A 26,218-nucleotide genomic window follows, 5' to 3' on the forward strand; every position below is an offset into this window, starting at 1 on the left:
TGACCCAATGCCACAATGCAATCACGCCACGTGCCATAACCAGAAATGAAATTCCACAGATGAAGGGAAAGGCTGTTTTCTGTGTATGGCCTGGAGCACAAGAGCTGTGAGACACTGGAGCCCATCTGTGTGACACAAACCCACCATCTGTTCCTGAGTGCACATGGGCCACACCATACAGACAGGATTCCACTGACCAGGCAGGTACTACAGGAATGCATCACTGCTCTAGATGCTTTCTCCTTGAGACAGCAGAGAAAAAGCAATTTATAAGTAGGAAAAAAATTATCTTCTGCTCAAAACATATCTCTTCTGCTCACGTATCTCATCTCCTCTCTGCAGAACTTCATCTGCTTAGGGTATGGGATAAATGGATTCATATCCTTATTTTCCCCCTCTTTGTACTTTAACATCACCCAAATCTTATGTTGAGTGCAGCATTACTCACTTTGCTGGAGATTCCTCTTGGCAATTTCCACCAGTGTATCTTGTATTTATTTGTGCTGCTGCTCTGGAGGGAGGAAAAGCCATTATTCTCTAATGCACAAAAAGCCAACTCCAAGGCTGAAACTGTCACAACTTTCTCAAGACATGGGTGCTCAAATTGAAATGCTCTGGGCCTAATAGTCAGTGTTTTTAAAGAGTTCTGCTTTGATGCATGCTCAGCACATCAGCAAGTCTGATCTGGGTCTCAAGCAGCAGACAGAAAGCTGAGGCACACACAGTGACTCTCTCCCAGGGAGAAGAAATGTTTTCCAGCATCGCTCTGGCAAAAGCCAGCACAGAAGTACCTCTGTTTTCCTGCTTGCATCTTCTGTCTGCTACTACAGGGCTTTTCAATGACACAAAAAGCAATGCAGATGTCCTGTGCACTTTCCTTCCTACCTGCTATGCTGGCTCCTCTGGCTCAAGCATGGAAAAAGCAAGAAGGCTGAAGTACAGGCAGTTTTGGCTACAGCACCCAAACGCTCTGGGAGGGATTGGAAAACCCCTTCCCAATTCCAACACCCTGTACAGTTTGTCTCTTGCTAGCTCCCAACACCACCTGCTCACTGCTGGAGGAACTCCCCCTCTTCACCTCCTCCCCATCACTGCACAAAAAGCCTCTTTTTTTGTGAGTTCCTTTTCTGGAGGCTGTGAGGAGAGAGCTGGCTCACCTAACAATGAGTGCTGAAGGCTCCATGATCAGCAGCAGCAGGAATTGCAGTTTCCTGTCTCTGAAGTCTTAGCCACGAGCACCATCACAGTAAATACACTTTTTGGATACTCTGACTGCCAAAATTTTAAACCATCTTCTATAGAGCTTGTGCCATTTCACAAGCTTATAATTCAGTCATACTGAATAAATTCTCACATGGATGGCAAAATACATGTTCAAGCTGCCAGCATCCCTCCCACCTCCAGCAACCCACTTGCCAAACCCCTGCTTCAAAGTGGGAAAACTGGAAGGTTATCAATGTAAAATAAATTGTAAGACTCTGACATGAACAAAACAACGTAATTTCCTCCCCCTCTGTTTTTACTAAAATTTGCCAAAATAATTCAGCCTGAGGCAGAATCTCAGCATGGAAGAACACCAAACAACACAGTCTGATAAAGATATGAGCAACTACAACAAAGTTCTATATAATGGGGAATGTTGGGCAACCATGACTACAGCCACTGCTGCCAGCTCTGCCTATAGCATAAATGAGCAGTATTATAACATCCCCATTAATCCCCTCTCCAAAACTACGAGTGAGTCTGGAATATGACTCATAATATCCTTGGCACACATTCTGATCACAAAGTTGATGAAAGCACCCGTCCCTGAACCCATGTATGAAAACTGCAGATGAATTAATCACAACATGCAGGAGCTTGTGACACCAATGTCTGTCTGAGCCTGCACATCTGCAGCGGTGGGACACGATGTGACAACAAAGTGACACTGCTGCCAACCTTTGCTGCTGGTACTTTGTCACATCCAGGGAAGAGAGGACAGTATTTGCCAGTGGTTTTTATTCTAGTGGTGACTTTGCTGGGCTCTGTGTACATTCAAGGGTGATGCAAAACTCACACTGTAAGGCAGTGAAGAGGCTGCTCTGTTGTGTGTCTGTGTGTGTTGTTAACACTCAATGGCATCATCTCCTCGCTCAAGATGATAACAGATATCTGTGTATTCTGCAGATGCATTTGCAGCTTGTAGCAAATAATAAAGAAATTTATGAATTCCACTGTTGGAGACTTGGTGCCATGGATTCTTCACGTGCAGGATCACTTTCTTCCTTTCCTGTGAGCAGGAAGGTGACTGCCTGGTGGGATTGCCTACCTCAGTCCAGGGGAGCAGTCAGAGTAATTTATCACACTGCTTTATCCAAAGTAAGGAAGAGAACTTCCCCAAGCAGCTATTTCCTGACACTAACCTTGCAAACCTCCTCCCTGCAGGCTGTATTACCTGGGAAAAGTTAGGGAATTTTGGAGCAAAGAACTATCTGCACAATTCCTTGATGGGGCCAACCCCAGGAGATAAGAAGGCCATGCATGTCTGCAAGAAGCTGACCCTGGGATGAGCAAGAATAATCCTCTTCTACTGTTGGAAATGCAGTTGCATTTAAAAAAAATGTTTTGGGGATTTTGTTTTCTGCTGCAAACAGAGAAGAAACAGGGCCACAACAGCTCTCAAAGACTTGGGCTTCATTTTTTGGGAAAATGCCATTGCAGAGGAAGACTTGTGTCCTGCTGGTGGTTTAGGGCAAGTTCACAAAGTGACAAAACTCTGACTTTCAGTGCAAACATGGTAAGAATCCAGGAGACTGAATGTACCCCCAAAACTGTACCTGCTCAGCTCTGCACCTCAGAGAGAAGACATTTCTATCAGTCCTAAAGAGGAACCAAGGTTTCCCTGAGCAGGAGAGGATGTGCTGGAGATCATCAGACCCTAGAAAATCTGATCCTGACCAACAACACTTTCCCAAGTGACAAGAACTAGCAGGGCAAGGTCACCTGTCTGGCTGAAATTCAGCCCAGGAGGGCTGGCTGAACAGCAGGAAGAGAGAGGGCTCTTCAAACTTAAGTGTAAAACGTGTGGAACTTTTAGTTCTAGAGCAAGAAAAGATTTTGACCCAGTTTCAGATTTTAAGTCCATCTCTTAAACAAAAGCAGCTGAAGTTTAAATGAGCCAATTCTGCAGATCATTATGTTGCTATTACACAATTCCTTCTAATCCCTGAAGTGTGGAAGATGTGCCAACGCCAGCCCAGGCACATCTTTGTCATTTCAGCTGGACTTCCATCCTTTCCACTAAAGATTTTGTTCTGCTAAACCATTCTTGATGAATGCCAACACTAAAATCTCCCAAATATTTATTGCAATTTCTTTGGCCACACTATCACAAGTGCCTAAATTCCCCTTCTCAGTTGGAGAGCTATCTAGACCAGAGGTCTCCAAATCTTTCAGCCAAATAAATATCACAAAGGCTCACGAGCCCTATGAGTAGTAAGGCAGAGATTGTTTGTGCTACAAAAGGAACAAAAATGACCAGCCATCCCCTGCTGGCTATTCTCCTCCCCCAAGAACTTGGTCTAATCCCCTCTACCCTAGAGTCCTTAAAAAACAATGTGCCAAGGAGAGGGAGCAACTGCTCTGCATACTGATTCCCTGCAGCTTGGACATGGCTTGTGGAGGACCACTGCCAGCCAACTGCTGAGAGCAGCCCTCTCTGAGATGCTGTGCTAAGGAAGAGTTGCTTTTCATCCCTCTGTCTTAGGGACTGCCCAAAGAAACTGTCAGGACAGCTTGCAGCTCTCCTGGGATCATAAAACAGCAGAGCACTTCCCACATTGTCTGTGTGTCTCCTAAGCCCAGCAGGTGAAAGGGCTGTGGAGCCCAGAGCCACTCTCTGTGACAGTCCAAGAAACAACCTGGCCTCATCCAGACCTTCTGGGGAGAGGAGGATGAAGTGCAACACTCCTGTTTCTCATCCAGGGGCTGCTGACACAGCACCCTTTAGGTGAGGAGGTGCACACACTCACTGATGAGCCATGCAGGGAGCAAGAGCCTGAGGTGCCAGGGAAAAGGGGGAGATGAGCCAGAAACGTGGGCTTGTGGCCACCCCTGTGTGCCCCAGTGAGCCAGGGCCAAACCCGGAAGCACCGCTGTATCTAAAAGAAGCCACATTTGGGAAGGTAACATTATAAACCTATAAAAATAAGGTTTTACTGCTGCTGACTAGCTGGGACATGCAGAACACATGTTGCAGGGCACATAGCATGATTTTATTAGCAAACACAAAGCCATTCATGCCGAGTGGCCCAAATGGGGTGGGTTGAATTAAGAGAACAATAGCAGTTCATCAGATGGCCCTTTCTTTCACATATGTGTTCAACTTACTGTGCTAGCAAATACTTAAAGCAACTTGGAAATACATTTTCATTTAAAGATATGTTATTAACACTGAAATCTGACGTTATTAGACTGAAATCAAAATAATTCAGAACGTAACCTATTCCTGATGCATTAAATGACTAAATGTACACCATTAGCACTCAGGCAAGCCCCTCATTTTGGAACCTCACTTTGTGACCAAGGGACTGTTTGCCTGATTTAGCCCAAGCCAGCACTTTGCAGCTCTTCTGAGACTGAATGGGATGGTCTTTCAGCAGTGAAGACAGTGAGTGCTGCATCACTGCCCACGTGTGGGGTCACAGGAGAGCTGTGCAGCCCTCGAGTTGTCCAGGGGAAGATGTGCCCAGGCTCAGACCAATCTGAAAGGTAAAAACCCATCCTGCTGCATCAGAGGCTGATGCTAACCACATTTCCAATTCAGTCATGGATTCCAGTTCCCCAAATAAGAAAACAATAGACACCAAGAGGAAAAGTGGAAACTGCTGCTTGGGGAAGCTTGCCATGACATGCTGGCTGGAAGTGAGCTGGGACCAGATCCTGCTGCAGCCGGGCTGGGGCTGAGCACACCAAGGCTGCCTGCTGGAACTGCCTGCTGGCCCATCTGCCCCCTCCCTGCCTCCTCTCCAGCTCCCCTCCAATGCACAGTATCTGTGCTGCTCACTCACCCCAGGCTGGGAGGGATGAGAAGGGCTGGGACAAGCCTGGAGAAGGACAGACTTCAGAAGTGACAGTGGGCTCTGGCTCTGGCTGTCCTGTGATGGGCACTCCTGCAGTGACAAGCATCTAGAGTTGCCTCAGTCTTGTTTTATGCCCATTTTAAAGACTTTTCGCAAAAAAGCGAGGTAGGTGACTAGAGATACTGCTGGTTTAGGAACAACCTGCCTACTTAAATTACAGATTTGCTACAGGACACCATACAAATGATAAGGCACTATGCCCGGGCTCAACATTTGTCAAAGGATTCCTAATCTTCTCCAAGATTAGATTTTTGTTCTTCTTAACTGCCAGCTAGACTGCAGGGGGTCAGGCCCACAAACACAAATTAATTACATCAGCTGTAATTCACACCTCTGGATGTGTTTGTTAAGTGCTTTTCATAAGGCAGCTGGGGGAAAAAAATCTTAATAGTGTATCACACTGAACTATAGATTTCTGTTGTGGAAGGAGCACAAGATGGGTTAGGGTTTATATCCCAACAGGTGAATTCAAGCAGACACAGTTTATTTCAGTGCAGGACTGTGTCCATCAACTTGCAGAGTTCAACCAAACACCTCTACAATCTGCAATAACAGCAACAAAACAGCCATAAAGAGAGCTGAGCTCATCATCATCAGTGTGCAGCCCAGAATTCAGGCCCTGTCGCACACAAGGGCTCAGAGACACAGGAGCTTCCCAGCCACTGCTGAGGGATGTCCCTGCCCATCCAACCACCAAGGTTATGGATGTGAAGGACCATATCCTGTTAATGTCCCAGGTCTTCATGCTTGCAGGGCTGTCCCATGCCATTCCTTGAGCTGGTACTGTCCCCTGAGCAAGAGAGGCTTACAACAGGCACCAAGAGCCTCAAACTTCACTTTGGGCTATTAAATGCAAGTGCCACACACTTCAGTACCTCAGGCCATCCTGCCCCTATAATTCACCAGCAAGAAACTGCAGAGTGGCTTGGTTTGCTCAGGGAAGAATTCCCCAGTGCACAGGGTGATGGCTGAGCAAGGAGGATTCCAGGTTAGTCCTGCCTAACCCACACTGTGGCAACACCCAAAGGGAAAACTCCATGCTTCTGTCCTCTCCCCAGCTCCTTCCTGTTCCTCCATCCTGGGACTACAGACAGAGAAAACCACCAGCAGCCCAGCGATGGATGAGCAGAACTTTGATGAGTATCAGATGATCAGCACCCGGAGGCTGATGGGGAGATAGTGGCCCCAAGCTCATCCTGCTGGAATGGCACGTCAGAAATGCCCTGGCTTTCTGCTTCCCAGCAAACAGGGTGGCAGGAGCAGGATGGGGTAGGGGAGCACAGGTTTTAGGTATTTATTTAGTTCAGTATTCCTACAGCAAACACATGCTGCACAAGAACAGCTTCCAATCCAATTAGAAAATGAAAAAAACCAACCAAACACTAAGGACTAATTGCTTAAGATAAAAACACCTTATCTCCCAAATGATTTCCCTGACCTTCTGATGCATGGCAGTTCTCCTCTGAATAAAAACGTGAACTATTTACTCAGGGTGGGATTTTCATGAGGGCTTGTAGGTGTGTCAAGGAAGGTCAGTAAGGAGAGAGGATTTTTTTTTTTATTTTAATTTTTTTTTTTAAGGCCAACAGCTACTGCTTGGAAAAGCTAGCAAGGAAATGTCCAGGCCCTCAGATTACCCTCCTGGTCTACAAGAGAAGTCAGAAACTGAAAGTCAAACACAGGCTGAGAGCAAATGTTCCAAGTTAAATACGTTAATCAATTAGATAATTGGAATGAAAATCCTGCTCAGTGCCCCTGAAAAGGCCAGGAGACATTAGTGAGGGGAGATATGGCAGAGCTGCAGAGAGGACAACTGTCCTCCAGGGACATAACTGAGGTTATGTGGTGGTGAAGCACTAAGACAAATAAGAAAAGAAATATTTCTTCAATTTGGCATTTTTACAATCAAGCAGAGAAATGCAGCTTCCAGGCTTAACATCAGAGGCATCTCCTGGACGTCCATGAGAATCAGAGCTGCTCCTTCCTGCTTATCCCCCAGAAATAAACAGTTTGCAACAGCCAGGTGGGTCCTCATGCTTTGCTTCCTTCAGACCTTCCAAAAGCGAGCTGCTTTTGACAGAGGGGTTTGTTTGGGATGGCAAAGCCCTGCAGGTGTGCAGGGATCCTGCAGCACCAAGCCTGAGCAAGGATGGTGCCCACCTCTGCCTGTGGACCATGGCAGCTACAGCAACACCACGGGGCTGATGCAAACCCAAACTTCCTTTGCACAGCCTGGAAAGAATCCCAGCAATTCCAACGGCAGGGCAGGCTCCCTGCCTGCCATCTCCCCTGGATTTTCAGCACAGCTCCTTGAGGCTGCCAAATGCCAGCTCCATACACAAGTGAATTATTCCAAACATTTTCAGCCCTGTGTTGTTGTGTGCTGAGGTAGAGCTGGGCGTGAAGAAAGCATTCATTGAGTTAACTCTGTTTTACTCGGCAAGTGGAACAAATTTCATCACCCCCTACAAGTCCATTCTGTTTTCTATTTATACCGCAGCCATTTGGTGCAGGACTCAGGAGCAGCAGGAACAGGTGATGTAATGCACTGTACAAACAGCATTCTGTTCATACAGTGGGAAAATAAAGTGCATTCTCTTGGTTTCTTTGATCACACTTAAAACAATCAGATTAGAAGGCACAGATAACCCAATACATGCTGGAGATGAAAGGACTCTGGAGAAATAAATCACCCAAAGTTAGATATTAAGCAAGATTTCTCTCTCAACAATCAACTTATCTGCAGAGAGAGGAGGAATGACCATGTGGTTTCAAAATCCTGCCAGGCATTTTATTTATTTTTATAATACCATAAAGCTACTCCACCCACTTTTTCAGAATGAACGTTGCATTACACAACACATCAAAGGGACTTTATGGCCTAAATTAAGCAATAAAATAGTTGAGATTGTGCGTTATGCTGAAAATTGGCCTGCTCCTGGTGCCTGGGAGATGGGAGGTGAACACCACATGTTCAGAGCACCTGAAGAAAGCTTGGGGCAGGATGGCCTGAGGTACTGAAGTGTGTGGCACTTGCATTTAATAGCCCAAAGTGAAGTTTGAGGCTCTTGGTGCCTGTTGTAAGCCTCTCTTGCTCAGGGGACAGTACCAGCTCAAGGAATGGCATGGGACAGCCCTGCAAGCATGAAGACCTGGGACATTAACAGGATATGGTCCTTCACATCCATCACCTTTAAGGTTTGATTTATAGCCAAAGTTCTGTTGGAAGTTGTGGGCTTCATGGATGTGGTTTCCCATGTTTAACAGCAAGCCATGCCTTGGGAAAGGAGATGGGAAAACCCAAAGGAAAGGTGCTGGTGTAGCTGAAGCACAGCTGCACTTCTCACCATCTGGCTACCTTCTGCCTCTCCCACCTTGATCAAAATGGCAAAAAATATTGAAATAATTAAAGCCTCTCTTAAAGCATTTTCTGGCTCATGTGCATTTTGAATTAAAAAATAACCAGAAGCTGGGATACGTAAGAGTGGTGTGTTCGTGGATTTATTTTCCAGATCTGCTTCAATGCCCTTACAAAAGAGAGGTGAGAAATGAGAGGATATCAAGAGAGGAGAAAGTTGGCAGATCCCATCACTCCAGACCAGAGAAGGGACTAGGCAGAGTTTCCATTAGAACAGCTTGGAAGGCACAAGAAAAGTCAACTTGCAAGGACACATGAGCTGGCAGGTCCCACACATCCCAGTGCATGTGTGTCGTCTCCTTCCTTCCCATTCCCAAAACAGGGTTTGGAAAAAAAAAAAGGAAAAAAAAAAAAGGGAGTTTAATTAGTTTGGGCCCTATCATGATTTTCTGTGGCCTGACTCAGAGCGTTTGATCTCCCAAGGCTGGCGAGAGGTGTTTGAGCCTGCCCTCAGAGCCCCTGGCGCTCCAGCCAAGCACCAACAATGACTAGACAGACTTGAGGGCCACTCCTTCCATCTATCAATAGAGTCACTGTTGGGCAAGCTGACTCACTGCTTTCCCTGAGAACTGTTCGGCACCGGATCACCATCAAAAGAGCAAAACTAAAATTAAATAATTTTATGTTTGCAGACAGCTAATTTAGCAAGAAGATGGACTTTATTTAAGGTTTTGTTTTCAGGAGGTTCCTCCAAAGAAAGCTTGTGCTGCTGCTTTTGCGTGGCAGAATTGGCCAGGACTCCTGGAGGACACACTCAAGTGGCTTTCACTTTTCAGTCATGCTCTGAAGGCACAGTGAGGAGGATACTGAAACCCACAGACTGCACGTAAGGAAAACACACATACAAAAAAGCTCTGGGAACCCCAGGTAGAGAAGCTGTTCATAAACCAGCCTGCCTTGGCACAGCACCTCCCAGGCCTGCAGTGGGCAATGAGAGGGCTTCTAATTTCCCTTTGTGTCTCTGCAATCCCTCACGCAGAACGCAGAGCCCCAGCCTGGATGTGTCAGTCTATGTTAGATCTCCCTGTGCCGCTCCCCAGCGCTGCACTGGGTCAACACAGCCAAGCCCAGGTGGAGATAAAGGAGAGGTGAACATACCTGGTTCTATTCCTGCTGTAAAACACAAAACCCACCCAGAACTTCAAAGAATTTCCCAGTAAGTTCCCAGACTCATTTAAGTTCAATTAAGTAATAACGTTTAATGTCCCCGCCAGGACAGATGCAGCTTGGGAAGATGACGACAACAAAAGCCTGAGCATGACTGTGCATGGCACAGAGCCAGGGAGACAAGAGTTTAGACCTTGGTCGTGTGACATATCCCCCAAGCCCAGGTCACCCCGGGATCCAAGGCGTTCCCACACATGCCCTCATCCTAGAGGAATGCTGCCACAGTTGGGTCAAGGGCAGCAAGCAGCAATGGGACACGAGGACCAACTGCTCGAGCAGAGATGTCCAACTGGGGTCAGACATGCCTTTAGTCTGCAGCAAACCAAGGTTCAGTACAACCCTACTCTCTACATCCAGGTACCATCACATACCAACAAAGATTGGGATTCTCTGTCTCTATCAGCTTCCTTCAGGCTGCTAAGCTTTAATTAACTGACTTCTCTAAGGTATTCATGAACATCAGCAAGCTCTGCAATTTCTTCTAATTAACTACATTTAAGAAATTAATTCTAAATCAGTCTATTCCTCCTGAAACTTCATGCAACATGACTGAATAAAGTGATGCCACTACCGTGCTAAGAAGACAGCAGCTCTCTGAAGACAGTTTTAGCAAAGTACAAGCCAGACTTCTGCACAACAATATATAAAGATGGTATTTAAGGTTTCCAGATTCTTTGAAGAACTCCAGGACTTTACAGGAGAGACCAGTCCCATAGCAAACAGGTCATCTGATGCAATTACACGTTGTGGTGGAGTCCCCAAACTTATCTCAATCAGACACTCTTGATTTCCTGTTTGCGGCATTGACAAATAAAAAGCTCTACATTACAGGTAATTACACTTCACAGAGAACAACAATTAAGAAATAGCCAATTACATTTTACAAGCGCAGGATAATCAAAAGCTTCCTCAAATATCTAGAGTTGCAATAAGTACTTAGAAATGGCAACTCCCAACAAATTGCAGGTTAATTTAGAGCAATTTACACAGATGACATATTTCCCTATCTGTGCTCAAAACCTGCAAACTTGGTTCTGAAAAATACTACAGGAATTCTCGGAATGCAGCACTGCTGATTTCTAAAAATAGCTCATTACCTATTTCTACCTTCACTGGCCTCGAAGGTGAGATGTAGGACTCTGGTCACCACAGTGTAAAGACAAACTAACTACCAGAACACATTTCAGCTCATTTAAAGAATGGGAGGATCATAACATGCATACCAAATCTAAACAACAATTTAAAATATCTATTCCTTTTATTTATGTTATTTGAAAAATATGCTTGATTTTAATAGTGCATAACTTGATTTAAGCCTTATAGTTTTTAAAGGAACTGTCATGTCCTTTATTTGCAACCCAGTACTGTGGCTTGCACACAGTCAAGGCAGGAGAATCAGGATCAAACAGCAAATTAAAAACCATTAAATGATGGAGAGGAAAGGAAACATGCCTTTTTAATTTACAACTTTTAGACAGAAGATCTAAAAGCATCCCAAGAGGAGCTGAGGAGGAGAGACAGATAAAGATGCAACCTAATGTAGATAGGTTGATATAGTACAGCAATGTCATCCCTCACTTTCAATGCATTTTTTGGGGAGGGGGAGATTTTTTTCCTTGCTCATATGGGTTGTTGGAGCTGGAGTTTTACCTCAGAGCAAGGATCTCGCATTGTATTTCAAGATTCTCTGCAGTGATGGCTCCCTGTCTCCTGGCCACCAATTCAGCTGCTGCGACCATTACTCAACCACAGGAGCATATGAATTTCTGCAGGGCTCACTGCTGCATAAAAACTGTTGGAAGTCTCTCACAATTTCCTTGGCAGTCAATTAAGGACTAAACTCACAGAGGTATTCGTTGGAAAGGAGCTTTGGAGGAGCAGAGCAGTCTAACCTCCAGTCTGAAGTGGGACTACTGTCTATACCAGGTAAGGTGACCACCGCTGATGTTCTTACTGAGAATTGAGTATTTTGAGAAATCTGATGAGAGAGGAAAAGCCCTGATTAGCTATGGCCAGATACTGAAACAGCCTTTTGGGATCTTGCATCATAGACACCATGGGAAGAGCAAGGAGGAAGGATTAACTCAAGGAAAGCCATCAATTTGTTTGAAAGAGCCTGGGACAAGCAGCAGCCTGACAGGAATATAAACCATGGCTGCAGTGTCAGCTGGAGAAAGGGCTTGGTGCACAAGGGTTCCCTGTGTCAAAGGGAGACCTCATGAACTCCTTGGGAAGGCATGAAGGGGTGGACAGCTTAATACAAAGTTTAGATCTGCAACACTAACAGGAGACCCTAAAAGAAGGAAAAAGTTATTCTGAAACTCTATCTCTACCATAACTGCATTGGTAACAATGTGGTTAGAAAGAGATCCCTCAGCCATTCTGAAGAACTGTTTTCCCTGTCCTCTGTGCCAAAGGCAGAGCAACTCCATGTTCTACACCCTGCTCACATTCAGCTATTACTCAGGACTGAATATACCCCTGTTTGACAAATCTGCCTGTTTTATTAAGTCAGTAACTACACTGGTTAGATGATTTCAGAGGCTTGCTCTTGCAACCCCAATTTTGTCTACTTGGTATATCAATGTGCGTTCATTAAATTAAAAAAGAATAACTATTTTTAAAATTCAAATTTTAAAGGAACCACATTTTTCTTCCTTGCTAATTGCCTTCTGTGGCTTGGAAACGTTTTTGTGGACAATAGGTGTTCCTGCCACTACTGTCCCACCTGGAAGGAGGTTTGGCTCCAGTCCCACCCTCTTTCTTCAGCTCAAGCTTCTCAGATGATTTCAAAAGCTGGGAAGTGAGAGGATGATGCCACTCTGTACCACCCGAGGCAACACACTACACCCGAGCCCACAGCCCAAGATGGGCTACTGGGAGGGTTTCTGACACTGCTGGTGCCAAGCCACAGCCAGCAATTAACAAAGAAAAGAGTTGCTCCTAGCTTGACTGCTGGTAGTGTGGTTGATGGCTCTGGACAGAAGAACCGACACCAGGTGAGAAACACAGCAATTCATGTGGAGCTGACTCAGGGCGTCACCAGCAGCGACCAAAACCCAGGTGACCTCGCTGAGGCCAAGCAACTGCTGCCTCTCAAGCGTATCCTACTGCTGGGAAGGCAAATCCAGTGAACTGCAGGATGCACCCACCCCTCTTAGCATGTGGAATAGCTGTGGGCAGGCCCTGGAGGACTGCAGGGCCAGCACCCTCACTGTAAAACCAGTGGGATATCAGCTCGTTCTCCAGGAGCTCCAACAAGCACTGGAGCAGTCAGGTGGGGAGTGCCCAAGTCAGTGATATTTGGAAAGAATAGTCAGATCTTGAGGAAAGAGGCTCCAGCATTGCATTTAGAAATTAAATCAGACCAAGGTAGGGCCAGCTGACCTTTCTGCCTAGGCTGCTGCAGGAGATTAAAAGCATCCTTGAGCTCTTGACTAAAGCTGGAGCTGCTGGCAGCAGGCTTTGGCAGGAGAGGGGCTAAAACAAGCCCTGGAGTCTCTGCCTTCCTCAAACTTGCTCATCTATTCTAGCCACACAGCACGATGGAGCAGTGAGCTTGACTGGTGAAGTGTCCCAGGGACCAGGGGTGCCCTGCTGATCTCTGGAGCAGAGACACAACTCGAGATGCCCATCATGAGACCCTTCCCCTCCTCTGCCAGCTGTGCTGGGTGCAGCAGTGCCCGTGCCGCGCCTGTGGCTGCAGGAAAGCGCACCCTGAACCTGATGAAACTGCAAGGCGTTGGTTGCTCACAGTGCCACCCACTGCGGTGCCAGCTGCCCTCCCGGCCACGCGGGCACGGGCCCTGCCCTGCTGGATCTTATCTGGGCCGGGGAGCCGGGCACAGTGCTGGCTTAGCACAAAAACAACAACAACAACAACCCCCAGCTGCTGTCAGGTCAGTGCAGCCCTTCCGACTTCTTGGCAATCACCGAGAGAGAAGCATGTGACAAATACCCCTCTACTCAATAGCACAGGGCTGAATAAAATAAAAATACTGAAAATAAAAATACTCAGTTTTGCCCAGTTGGGCAGAAAACACCAGCACTTTGCAATAATACACTATCAGAGTAAAAGCACCATGACTTCCAGCACCTCTAAAACGAGACTGCTGCAGCTGAGAGGGATCATTCAAAGGAATTCCCTCCCTTCTCCCCCAGACCCCTACAATTCACACAACACATACTGCTGGAAGAATGTAGAAAGAGGAAAGCAGATGCAGCTTGGCTGTCGTGGTTGTGGGCACACAAAGCTGCTCCCCCACCACCTCTCCACCAGTCCATCAGTTTGTTTGTGCCATCCAGCCTTTGCCATCGCCTAAACCGACAGACAACAAATCTACAACAAATATTAGAATGGTGTGAGCCTTGTCTCTCTGCCCATCCTGGTGCCAGCCACTGCTACAACAGATTGCACCTCACCAGTGAAAAGCCTGGAGACAGTAAAGCCAGCAGAGACAAAGGTGTGCTGAGTTCACCTCTGAAGGGATTTAGATCTGGAGCACTCAACATGGACAAACTGCTGAGACAGGCATTTACTCAGGTGTATAAACATCACGGGCAGCAAACGCCAGCCTTGCAAGAATTCTCCTCCAAAGCTTAAGAATAAATTCAACATGTTTTTAAATAATTATGGATGAATCACTTGAAAAAACTTCCTACATTTTATCTTCAGTTGCTGACACTGATCGTGCAGCTATTTTGTTTATAATGTAATTACACATTCCCACCTACTTGCACTCTCTGTGTGCAGCAGAGTACCTCAGGTAGCAGAAAACCTCAAGGCTGACATTTCTTCCTGGCCTTTGGAAGTGACAGAACAGTTAGCACAAAACTGAATTTATTTGAGGTGGAGGGTGGGGGGTAGGGGGGGTAAAGAGAGACAAGTTAATTTCCCTTAGAAGCCGATGGTCTCCACCCAGAAACCTGCGCACAAAAGAATACTGCCTTTAAACTGGTAGGTTAGGTCTGAGACCAGAGCGAAGGTTTGTCAACCATGACATGCTCCAGCTTGTTTAACAGTCGACCGGAGGGTTGAAAAGTCTAATAAAACCAAAAGGCCTTCCATAACAAAGCTGCTGCCACTTAAGGAGAACATTCACACCCATTCAGCAGGGCTTTTTTCAAACATGCAGAGGTTTTTGGAGCCTCCAAAGCGAGTAAAGAACACCAAAACAGAGCAGCTAGAAACTGAAGCTGGGAAAAAAAGTGAGCAATAAGGAACACAACTGGGAACGCTGAGTAACTAACCACGGGAAGAGATAACAAAAATGCTGCATGACCTCCCTCCCATCACTTGGATGCCTTTCTAAAATAGACACTTCAGCCTGACCACAAGTTATTGTGCAAGGATCACTGGGTGAAGCTGCATGACCTGTTATCTCCAGGATTACCAAAGGAAAGTTTTTCTCATGCCCATTTGGAAAGCTTCCCCTCTTCAGAAAGAGGAAGGTTTAATTTATATGGATCAGTTTTGCAGGCTGTGCCAGCCCTGGCTGGGGAAGGCCCGAAGCCAATGCTTGGGGGCAGTGGGATGCTCTGCCTTCCTAAATTCTCCACTTGGGCTGATTTCCCCAGCCGGCAGCACTCAAACCCCCCGGGTCACAAACTTCACTGCATATATCCAGAGGGGAAAATCAGCCCGGCTGTTTTACAACGTGACAAACCCTGTGCTGCAGTGACACATCCACACATCCTTCGCTGCCCATTTCCATCTCGTTTTGCCAGCATTGGTCTGTCTTAAAAGTTCAAGGAGCCTTTTCAAAGTAGCTTTTCCCAAGAGAAGAAAGCCAACTTCCACTGAATGTGCAGATGTTCAGAGACACACAAAATCTCAGTATTTCCACAACAAAGAAGGCAGCTTTTCTGTCACTGCTTTTCCTGGTAGAGTCATGGACCAAGCAACAAAGGACTTGTGGTGATGGTCTTGGTTCAGCACTAGATGAGCAGGAGACACATGCTGCACACCTGAGGCTGCCAGCCTACCCAACAGCTTCTGTCTGTGGCTTTGCTCAAGAAGGAACAATTTTCATTTCCTAAGAATGAAATGTTACGACAGTCACATGGACTGAATTAAAAGTACAAAGACCAGACCTCTTAGCCAGAGACCCCAAATTTTATGAAAAAAATTAAAAAGTACATGCCCCTTGGAAATCCAATATGAGCAGGGCCATAAGGAGAGTAAGAAGGTTCCAAGGTCATGTTTTACAATCTTTTGAAGCAGGAATGAAGCCGATGTCCAACAGAGACATTTCGTGCTGCCATCTGTACAGAGCTTCCCTTTCTCCAACACACTGCAAATGTTACAGTGCAAGAACTTGCTGTCTTTGCTCAGGCAGTCTTTATTTGTACACAATAAAGGCCTTGTGCAGGAGATTAAGGCTGTATTTCATCGATTTGACACGATGGTTAACCTGTGAACTTTGCCCCTGCTAATAGAATAATTTCTATTTGTTGACTCCTCTTTTGGGATCCTCGAGGGTAACAGCAGCTTCATCCCAGCTCTCATTGGCATGTCTAGTGCCAAATGGTTTTACAGCTCTTACTTCTGTGGAGCAGAGCCAGGACAAAATTGATCAAATGCAGTAACTACAGCTGGATCCTGAGTCCCCACACCTCCCTCCACGGATCCTACCTGTATTTCCTAGGAGCTCTCCAGTGACTTGGCTCTGATTCACACTTTGCTTGTGAAACTTTGGAGAGATTGATAGAATCATGGAAAGGTTTGGGTTGGAAAGAACCTTTAAGCTCATCTCGTTCCACCCCCTGCCATGGGCAGGGACACCTTCCACTATCCCAGGTTGCTCCAAGCCCTTTCCAACTTGGCCTTGGACACTTCCAGGGATCCAGGGGCAGCCACAGCTTGTCTGGTCCTTGGCTATCCAAGCAATCAATCCCACAGTGGCCCCAAAGCAACAGCCTGGACCAGGCTGGCAGCAGTGGCAGAACAAGGAAGCTCCTCTTCCAGATAAACCTCTCCCAGTCCAAGGGGCTGACTGCCAGACAGGAAAACAACTAAAATTTGTGACCCCAAAGGGCAAATCTGTTAAACACTGCAGACATGGTTTTCCAGCAGATCTAACCCAACCTAAACATGGAGTGCTGGAAAAAAGGCAATCCCACCTGCCCAGTTGTACTGCACTTCTCATTCCAGCACCAGCATTCCTCTAAACACATGCTGGAGATAAAGGACAGAAAACTGAACCTTCAGAAAAGAAGGAAAACGAAGATGGAGAGAGGGAGAGGACTGACTCTCTGGTCTACAACAGGACAAGGAATATGTGGGGCTCAGAGGGATGAAAGATAAAACCCAACAGTTTCTGGTCATTAGCTCTGCAGGCAGATGCAGGGACTAACACGAGGCTGTGCTGCTAACCAGTAGGACCCACTCAGGTATTTCAAAGAGGTTTTTTCCTCTAGCTATAGCTTTGCCTCCCTCCACTGCCTATCATCAGGATAGATGAAAGCTCTTCATCTATTAGCGATTTAGATCAGATGAAGACCTTCAAAAAACTGCTATTTTGAGGACAGGTTGTATCTTGGGAGCCAGGGGACTAAGAAATTCCAGGTCTTACCACAAAAGTGTACTCTGGAGTCTTCAAAGGTAAAATCCAATTTCTGTGTGGGTTTTAGAGAATTTGGATTATCTGACTTAAAACGGCAATGGTTCTACTTAAATTCATTATTGGCTTACAACAGTGAGGGATTCAGACCAGGTCTGTGAGGAATGATGGTTTTGCTTTTACACACAAGTGTGACCTGCAACAATTTAATTTCTGAGTGTGACTTCAGGCAAAGCAGCTCACTCTGGTAGACAGGAGAGGAACAAGATGTGTGTCTCCAGAAGAGTCAGACCTTTCCTGAAGTTCCCTGAGCTGGAACTGAGCTGAAGTTCCCTGAGCTGGGCATTCAGGGCTGCACCAGTGAAGGAAGGGGCAGCTTTGCACCTGGTGAGTGGAGATGGATACTGCAGTCTCCCAGAGGAACTCAAACCTGAGCCATGTGTGTACTGCAAACAAGGAATAAAATGAGCCTTTTCACAAACCAATCACCTCAAAGCCAGCTGACTGCTGTGGGAATGTGTATTTCCAGGAGCATGACCTTTTTGTAGAGTCCAAAGCTGCACTTCCAAGTGAAGCAGGCATTAATTAACTAATTTATAGCATTAGGATAGATGGTGTTAGACATACTTTGTATTTGATAAGTTCAAAAGTGTAGCTTTCATCTGGCATTGTTCCAATTCCAAATCATCTCTACTAACCCTGCAGCAGAGCTCCAACATCCCATTGCCATGGAAGAGGTGGATAAAGTGGCACCAAGGACAATCAGCCTCACCCACGCTGGGGTGGCACAATAGAGGCTGCTCCACGCTGCCAGGCCAGGCTCAGCAAACCCCTGCTCTCAACCAAGTGTCACATCTTTTCAGAGAGATGCTCAGAATTATATTCACCACCAATTTGACTTTTTAATCATTTCAATTACTGTGACTAAAACCCTTCAATCGGAACAAAACCAGGGAAAAATAACCCCTCTCCTTCTGAAGCAGCCTGCCTAGCTTAACAGACCATACCAAATTGTGAAGGTTTTTGCTTTTGTGGTCTTCACATATTTCATTTAATGCAGATAATTAACCTCAGTTTCTAATTTCAAATCCTCCACATAAGGAAGCAAAGTGACTGAATACATTCACTGACAGATGGAAAATTAAAATATTACTACAGTTTCTGCATGGCTCAAAAGACAGGGCCTTGCAAAAGATCTTTCTTCTTTTATTTGACTGATTAACTATAATTTGCTTAATGGATTTAAGGATGAGCCTAATAATCCAATGATATATCCAGGAACCGATTTAGGATATCAGCACCTCTGTTCTGATTTTTTTTTAAACATAGCAATTTTCTGCATTACACACAGTCACTTCTGAAACCAGATTTTCCCACCAATTGTAATAAAACCAGGTCCATGATTTATTTTAAATGGGTGGTGACTGCATGGCCTTGCACCAGGCAGCCACAATACTATAAATTCTTGGAGCACCTTCTGAAGCCCCAAATCTAGAGATGACCCAAAACCATAACATATTCCAGCAGCCACTGACCCAGTTCAGGACACAGCCAGGACTTCTTGGGAAGGTGGGAAGTCAACAGCTCAAACCTAAAATGGGTCCAGCATGTGTTCCCCCAGCACCCCCACACCACTCAGTCCCTTTTCCACCAAGAAAGTCTGCCCTAACAGGATTTCACAGTCTGTCTCAATAGTTAATAAATCCAGAATCTAACAGACTATTAAAGGAAAACATCCAAGAGGCAGTCATTTTTAAAACATCCAATGGCAACTAATTATTCAAGGGATTAGTCCATTATAGTAACAACAAAGAAACTCTTAAAACATAAAGCCAAGTTGAACGGCAGATCAAAACCAAGGTGTTCCCACCCCGTGGCCACCTCCTGGGTGCACTTCTCAGCATCCTGGCATTGGTTCAGCTCCCACTCAACCTTTTAACATCCCATTCTTCCTGAAAGCAGGCAGAACTCAAACCAGTCTTCTCAAAATATAGAATTTCATGCTCTGTGCCATCATTGTAAGCACAGAAAAAAACAGGGCATCCCCAGGACTGGACCAGGCAGGCCACAGCTCTAACCCAGCTACCAGGCTCTCCAAGGACACAGATTCCCTCCCTTCATGCTCCCAAGATTTTTTTCAACATGTCCAACCTGAATGTCTCCAGGACCAAAAAGGAGAACATAACTTCCCTCTTGGGCGTTTAAGAGAAAATATTCTGTAACCCAAATAAAGCTCAATCACAACAAAACAAGGGTTTGTTTGCTGGAGGATGGAAGAAAACATTACTCATTTATCAAATTAGAGTGCTAAAAGCTTAACTACCTGCCTTTAAAAAGAAGCCAAAGCACTGATCTATAACCAAACACAAACACACCACTTCTTCATCTTGATTTGTGTGGAGGCAAAGCTACGGGCACAAAAGGTATTCTTCTTCAAATAAAATCTATTTTAAAACTTGGCAACCACTAGCATAAATACTTTACACTGCTAATGTAATGTAAGCATTTCCACGCAGAAGTTTCATCAGCTTAACAATATATTTTAAAAAGCTGGCATTAACTTCTGTGCAAAAACACCATCAGTCTCTGTCCTGTATATCTTAGAGTGCTTCAGCCACTAAATTACCACTTAGAGCTCTTAGCACCAGACCCCCTCCCTGCTGGATTCACTGATTTCTCTCAAGAACAATGCAGAACCCAAACTACTTTCTTTAAAACTGGAAATAGCCACTGCTCTACAAGGATTCCAAACAGGCTTGTACTGATTACAAATGATACTGTGGGCCCAGCAATTTTAATTCAAGACAAGCATTCCCAACTTTACATATGGATCTAACATTCAGCAGCTGATTTCTTCCTGCAAACAAGCTCCCATGAAGCTCCAACAGCCTAAGTCCAAGATGCATGTGCTGCCTCTCCAGGTAAAAGAAGCATCAGTAAGAGGGTAACAAACCTTTGAATATTCTAAATACGACTTCTACTGCACTAGTGTTTGATTTTGCATCCTCAGTTTTCCAACCGGTCAGTACAATTAACACCAATTCCTTCAACACCACACAGTCTTGAGTCAGAGGTGTGCAATTTAATATTTAATTATGAACGAAGCTGCCAACCTCAAAATTAGGGCTGCCAGCTAAACTTCAGCCAGCTCCTTCCTGATGCAGCCCCAGCTCCTGACCGCTGGACCGTTTATGCTCCCTAAGCCACAGAGATCCTTGCTTTCCCTGAAGCAGCCTCTATGTTAGTTTGTCATTGCATTGTCCCACACCAGAGGTTGTCACATCCCTCTAGAGTTTCTCCAGCTTTTCTCCTCTTGCCTCCTCAGCACATCCCATGGTGAAGTGCTGCTGTGTGTTTTGGGGAGAGCTGCTCTCCCACGTGTCCAGAGAGGCTGCCAGTGCGTGGGCACAGGCACAAGGACTCTCCTGGTGATTCCTACCAGCCTGGAGAACCACATCACCCACCCTTTTCATCTGAACCACCAACACTTGTGAAACGCGGTGAGCTTAGTCAGCTCAGCACTGTGGAAATTAAAGCTTGGAGCCAACTTCTTTAAAAAAACAAACAACCCCCTGTGTATATCAAATCCCAGGCTGAGACATTTCTCCATCCGTGTCCAGCAGCTCCACCACCAACACTCCTCAAAATCCAGCAACTGGAGACTTCACCCACCACCATGTGTCTGTCCTCTAATCACCATTATCCAGGCTTCTTCTTCAATACTATACACACCATGGAATGGGTCAACACCTCAAAATCCTACAACTGGAGACTTCACCCACCACCATGTGTCTGTCCTCTAATCACCATCATCTGGGCTTCTTCTTCAATACTGTACACATCATGGAATGGGTCAAAACCTGAAACAATTGGCAGAACTAATGTAATTTTCTAAGTGTGCCTGGCTGAGAGATTTCCCAGGCTGAGAAATTTCTCCATCCGTGTCCAGCAGCTCCACCACCAACACTCCTCAAAATCCAGCAACTGGAGACTTCACCCACCACCATGTGTGCTCTAATCACCATCATCCAGGCTTCCTCTTCAATACTATAGACATCATGGAATGGGTCAAAACCTCAAAATCCTACAACTGGAGACTTCACCCACCACCATGTGTCTGTCCTCTAATCACCATCATCTGGGCTTCTTCTTCAATACTATACACACCATGGAGTGGGTCAACACCTCAAAATCCAGCAACTGAAGACTTCACCCACCACCATGTGTCCTCTAATCACCATCATCCAGGCTTCCTCTTCAATATTATACACATCATGGAATGGGTCAAAACCAAACCAATTGTCAGAATTAATGTAAATCTCTCAGTTTGCCTGGTTTTCAGGAGAGATGACAGCTGCTGGAAGGTAACACCATATGCTATTCCCACCACAGAGGACAGCAAAGGCAAGGCCTGTAAGAGTGCTGCTCTCCAATGCTTTGGGAATGGGACGGGAGCCCCTTCCCACACAGAGCTAAACAGAGAGCACAAGAAACCCACTCCAGCAAAAGACACGAGCAAAGCACCGAGCACCACATTTCCAGCTGTTGCAGGGGCTGTGTGCTTTCCTGGAGCGCTCCAAGAGCAGGCTGCAGGCGGTTCTCAGGCACAGGTTTAATTTCTGCTCCCCAGCTCCGAGGAACGCTGTCCCGGCGTGTCGGAAGAAGGTTAATGAACGATTTAGCCGCCCTCACAACCACGTTAGTGTCACTTTCGGAAGCTGCGAGTTAATGCCCGAGATCTTCGGGGGTTGCCCTCTTTGAAGTTCACTGATCCATAACCAATGTCCAATTAATTTGCAGGAGCCTAACGATAATGACTATTGGCCTTTTCCGACGCATACAAAAACACAGTGGGTAACAGCGATGCTTTTGGCTTCAGGGTATTCTCAAATCTGCCTGCACATTTGCACACCTTCAAAAATATCCAGCGCTAATAACGGGTTGTCTTCTGCCATTTGAGGAATTTTTTTACATTTGTTCTCCTGAGAGCAGAGCTACTGCATCAAGATTTATGAAGTTTCTGCTGAAAAAAAACCTGGAGCTGATTCAAGATGCTCATTTGCTAACAGAGAAATACTTCTGCTGCATTTGCTTAGATTCCTCTTTATTTAGGGTTTCCATGGAAGCCAAGGAATAGAAGTTAAATCTTGGGAAGATTAAACAGGCCCTGAGATATAATGCAAAACAGCTTATTTCAACATTCCCCAAAGAAGAGAAATGAGAAATTCTTCCACACATATGCCAAAAAAAGAGGTTTGTGGAAATTTTCAAAATAAATTGGGACCCAGTTTTTCAAATGCTGCACACAGCCATTGCTTCCTGCTGCAAGCAGCTTCCACAGCTTCCAAAACACTTCCTCAGGTGAGAAAGTAAATGAACAACTCCCTAAAAACCAGCTTCTTCAAGAGAGTTATTGCTATACAACATCCAGGAAGAAGGTTAATTCAACCACAAGGTCTTGCTCAAAGAGGAACAATCACCTCATAAATTAGTATCTGAGCAGTCTTTAGAATTAAAAAATGCAGAACTTATGCAGTTCAGCAGCGTCTTCCATGGCAATGCTCTGGACACCACACAAGCTGACAGACCAGCATTTAAAAAATAAAATAAATCACTTATCTTCAGCTTCTCCAGGCTGAGAAGTGACTCCTGCTCTGGTGAGAAGGGCAAACATTTCCTTGCCTCCCTACCCCACAGGTCAGCAGAGTGTCAGTAGCCACAATGACAGGCTGTTGGACACTACAAATTAATAGCCACACATTTTCTCTGATCTCCATCCTCCAGGTAAAGATTTATTTCACATTGTTCCAATCTCATATGAAAATGCCCAGGACTGATGAGCTCTACTTCAAAACACTTCTATTTCACAGCACATTTCTTACACCATTTTACAACCTGGCACAGATATATTCAGGTAATGGGTGAAGTGCACCTTTTTCTTGAAGCTGGAGCTAAACAGTGTCACACACACAGGATTTACTTACTGCCTGGTCTGGTAAGGAAACTAAACACAGCTGACCCTCAAGCAAGTTATTTTCAATCTTAACACCATTATTGCTTAAATAAAAAGATACTTAAATCAGAGACTTTTCTAATCCTTCATTTATGGTGAGCACCCAACTGCTCAGTGGAATGCACTTCAAGGTTTTTATTAATTCCATGGGAAAGTCCCAAGACACTGGGATATTTTTTTTCTGATTCTTGATTAAAGCAGCGGGAGCCCACATGAATTCCCTTTCTTCCCCCCTCCCCAAGAGTTTCACATGCAACATCCCCTCCTCAAAATCTGTAAGAAAACAAGAATCAAACCGAGAACATTTTGCCATCTGAAAGGCGCCGAGACCTTGTGTGGGGCGGGATGCGCTTCCAGCTGCCAGCCTAAAGGGACGGCTGAGGGAGATTAAACACAGAAATGCTTTTCATAAGGCAGGAGCCTTTGAAGAGGACAGTTCAGCTACTTCATTTCGTAATCTTCACAAAGCGTCAGATTTTAGCCTAAGCAGGTCTTAAAACAAGGAGATTTTATTTAAAAAAGGGGGGGAAAAAAAAGTAGGAATGTGTTCTGGCTGGGTTCTGTTGATTCAGCAAGGGTTAGACACACACATGCTTATTGATCGCAGAGAGCTCCCTGCTAAGTTAATTGTCTGGAATTTTAACTGAGCTCTCAGCAAGTTTCAAAATCCATGTTGGCTGGAAGTGGGTGGGGGACCCAGAAAAAAAACAGGCTGCAGAACTGTGCCAGTCCTACAGTTAAAAAACCCCAGCAATTACTTTCATGAAGAGAAGAGCTTCAGCAGGGCATGGTTTTAACTGGATTTGGGGATTCTGACTCTGACACCGTTAGAATTCAGTGCTGGAAATGGCATATGCAAAGCAGTACCATTATCAGGGAGCACCATCAATGCTGCTTCACTCCTACCCACATCACCAAGTGAGGGTATCTATCTCCTGTGAGCTCCCAGTTGTGGCTCATGACAGTTTCTACACAGAAGTGTCACCACCAGCTTACCTGCCCATGTTACCTGAACACTGACCTTCTGCTGGTGCAGGCTACAGCAAACCTGGCACTGCAGCTTGCCCAGCCACCCAGCTTGAGGGCTACCCATGGCTTTGCACTGCCCACCAAGCCCTACCTGCCTCCAGAACACCTCCAGCAGCAGTTTCTCCAGATGAAGAACCTGCTGCATGGATGATTTGGCACTATCAGACAGGAACAGCCAAAGACACCTTTAAAACAACCTGTGATTAGTTTCAAACAAAGCTTTGCACTCCATCAACCACTTGGCAATGCCATCCTGTACCAATGTGGGTGCTCCCCATGCTTTTCCAAGGTTTCCCACATTCCCATGGCAGCTCCCTGGCCCACTCCCCACCTACCTGAACTCCCTGCCCTCGCTGTAGCGCCGGGCCGAGGCCGCGCGCTGCGTGGCCGTCTCCAGAAGCAGCTTCTGTGTCAGCCTGCTGGAAGGAGCCGAGTCCCTGCTGGCCTCGGGCTCGGCCTCTTGGTCACACTTCCACTCCTCATCCTCGTTCAGAGTTGGCAGATAACCAGGCAGTCCTTTACCTGTCCCAGACCCCGAGCTCGGATCGCTATAAATTTTTGGACTTTCCCCACCTGTCCTTGTGTATTCCAAATAAATATCCGACTTAAGGAACAAAGGGTAGGTATTGTCTTCTATCATGCACTGAATCTCTGTTTGGGCCTGGTCAAACATGTCAGGGTCAATCTGCAGTTTCATGACACAGTCTTTGATGAAGCTTTTTGTGGCCGGTTTGATCTGCCGGGACACAATGCCATTGTTGTCGAGGATGTATTTTTTGTAAATGGCTTTTGCCAGCTTGAGTCTTTTTTCCTCATTAGACACGCACGGCTCCAGCTTCCTGAAGCCACTGCAGGCAAACCAAAAGTCCAGCAGATCTGCACAGTCCTCCTGTTTCAGGAAAGTCCTGAAGAGGTTGATGCCATCTTGATCATCCAGCAAGGAGTGCAGTGACTCGGCCCACTTCAGGTAGGGTGGAGTTGGCGAAGCACTCCCCTCGGGCTCGTACCCCAAATCCAAATCGGAGCGCCTCGGTGTTGCCGTGGACGTCTCGTTTCTGACCACGTCACTTTTACCAGAGTAGAAACCATGGCTAACAGGCCTTGGGTCTGTGGACACGAGCTCCCCCTCCTCACCAGGAACTGGCGGCCTTGGAGCATCTTCAGTGAAGCTTCCTCCCAGGTCCAAGGGGAAGCCCTTCCCCTGGATATTCATTTTTCTGGTCCTTGCTTGCGTGGGAGCAGTGGGGGATGAGCGCCAATCTCAAATCACCAATATTTGTAGCTCCAAGGTGAACAAGTTTGTTTGGCTGAAACAGACGAGAAAAAAGTAAGCTTGTATCACTGGAAACAAACACTCTAAGACAACAAACTAGTGGTTATGCTCTGCACCTCTACTGTACTAGCATCTCTTTTTCAGCAGAATCAATGTCTTGGTAACTTCTGAGAGCACAGAATCGAGCTCAAACCAGGCAGAGGCTAAAAATGACAGTTACAGAATATCCCAAAACGTTACATCCAGAATTTGGCATCACTGACACAGCTGACACTATGCTAAAACACTAGTCAATTTCCCAACAGCAGTGGTTTATACATGACCCTGGCATGTGGCAGCCCACATCCAAGAGATCCATATGCAGGTACCACAGGGCACATGCCATCTTCTGCACTGCCACCAGCTCCTCTGCACTGCCTACCTGCACAGGACACATACCAGATCATACTAAGGCAACACATTTTTATCTGGCTGTAGGAAATTCTTATCCTTAAACAGGAATTTAAGGCTTGTGAAAATGATTATTAAAGAACATCCAGTTAGTCCTGAAAGCAGGGCTGCACCTTAATCAAACACAGGTGGCTTTTGTACGCTCAAGTGACATACCAGCGCCACATTCCTCACAAATCTCTG

General features: G+C 45.9%; 1 protein-coding gene across 3 annotated transcripts in view; it reads right to left on the reverse strand.

Annotated features, from left to right (window-relative positions):
- The window catches only part of AXIN1 (axin 1), an 84,656-nt gene that overhangs the window by 44,533 nt on the left and 13,905 nt on the right, over nt 1-26,218 (reverse strand). For all 3 annotated transcript variants that reach the window (XM_064725814.1, XM_064725812.1, XM_064725813.1), the window contains one exon: nt 24,648-25,619. In XM_064725814.1, coding sequence (XP_064581884.1) covers nt 24,648-25,525 — 878 coding nt within the window. In that variant the 5' untranslated portion in view covers nt 25,526-25,619. The remainder of the gene's footprint in view (nt 1-24,647; nt 25,620-26,218) is intronic.

The sequence above is a fragment of the Zonotrichia leucophrys genome, chromosome 14 (genome assembly GCF_028769735.1).
Source record: "Zonotrichia leucophrys gambelii isolate GWCS_2022_RI chromosome 14, RI_Zleu_2.0, whole genome shotgun sequence".
In the NCBI taxonomy this organism is placed as follows: domain Eukaryota; kingdom Metazoa; phylum Chordata; class Aves; order Passeriformes; family Passerellidae; genus Zonotrichia; species Zonotrichia leucophrys.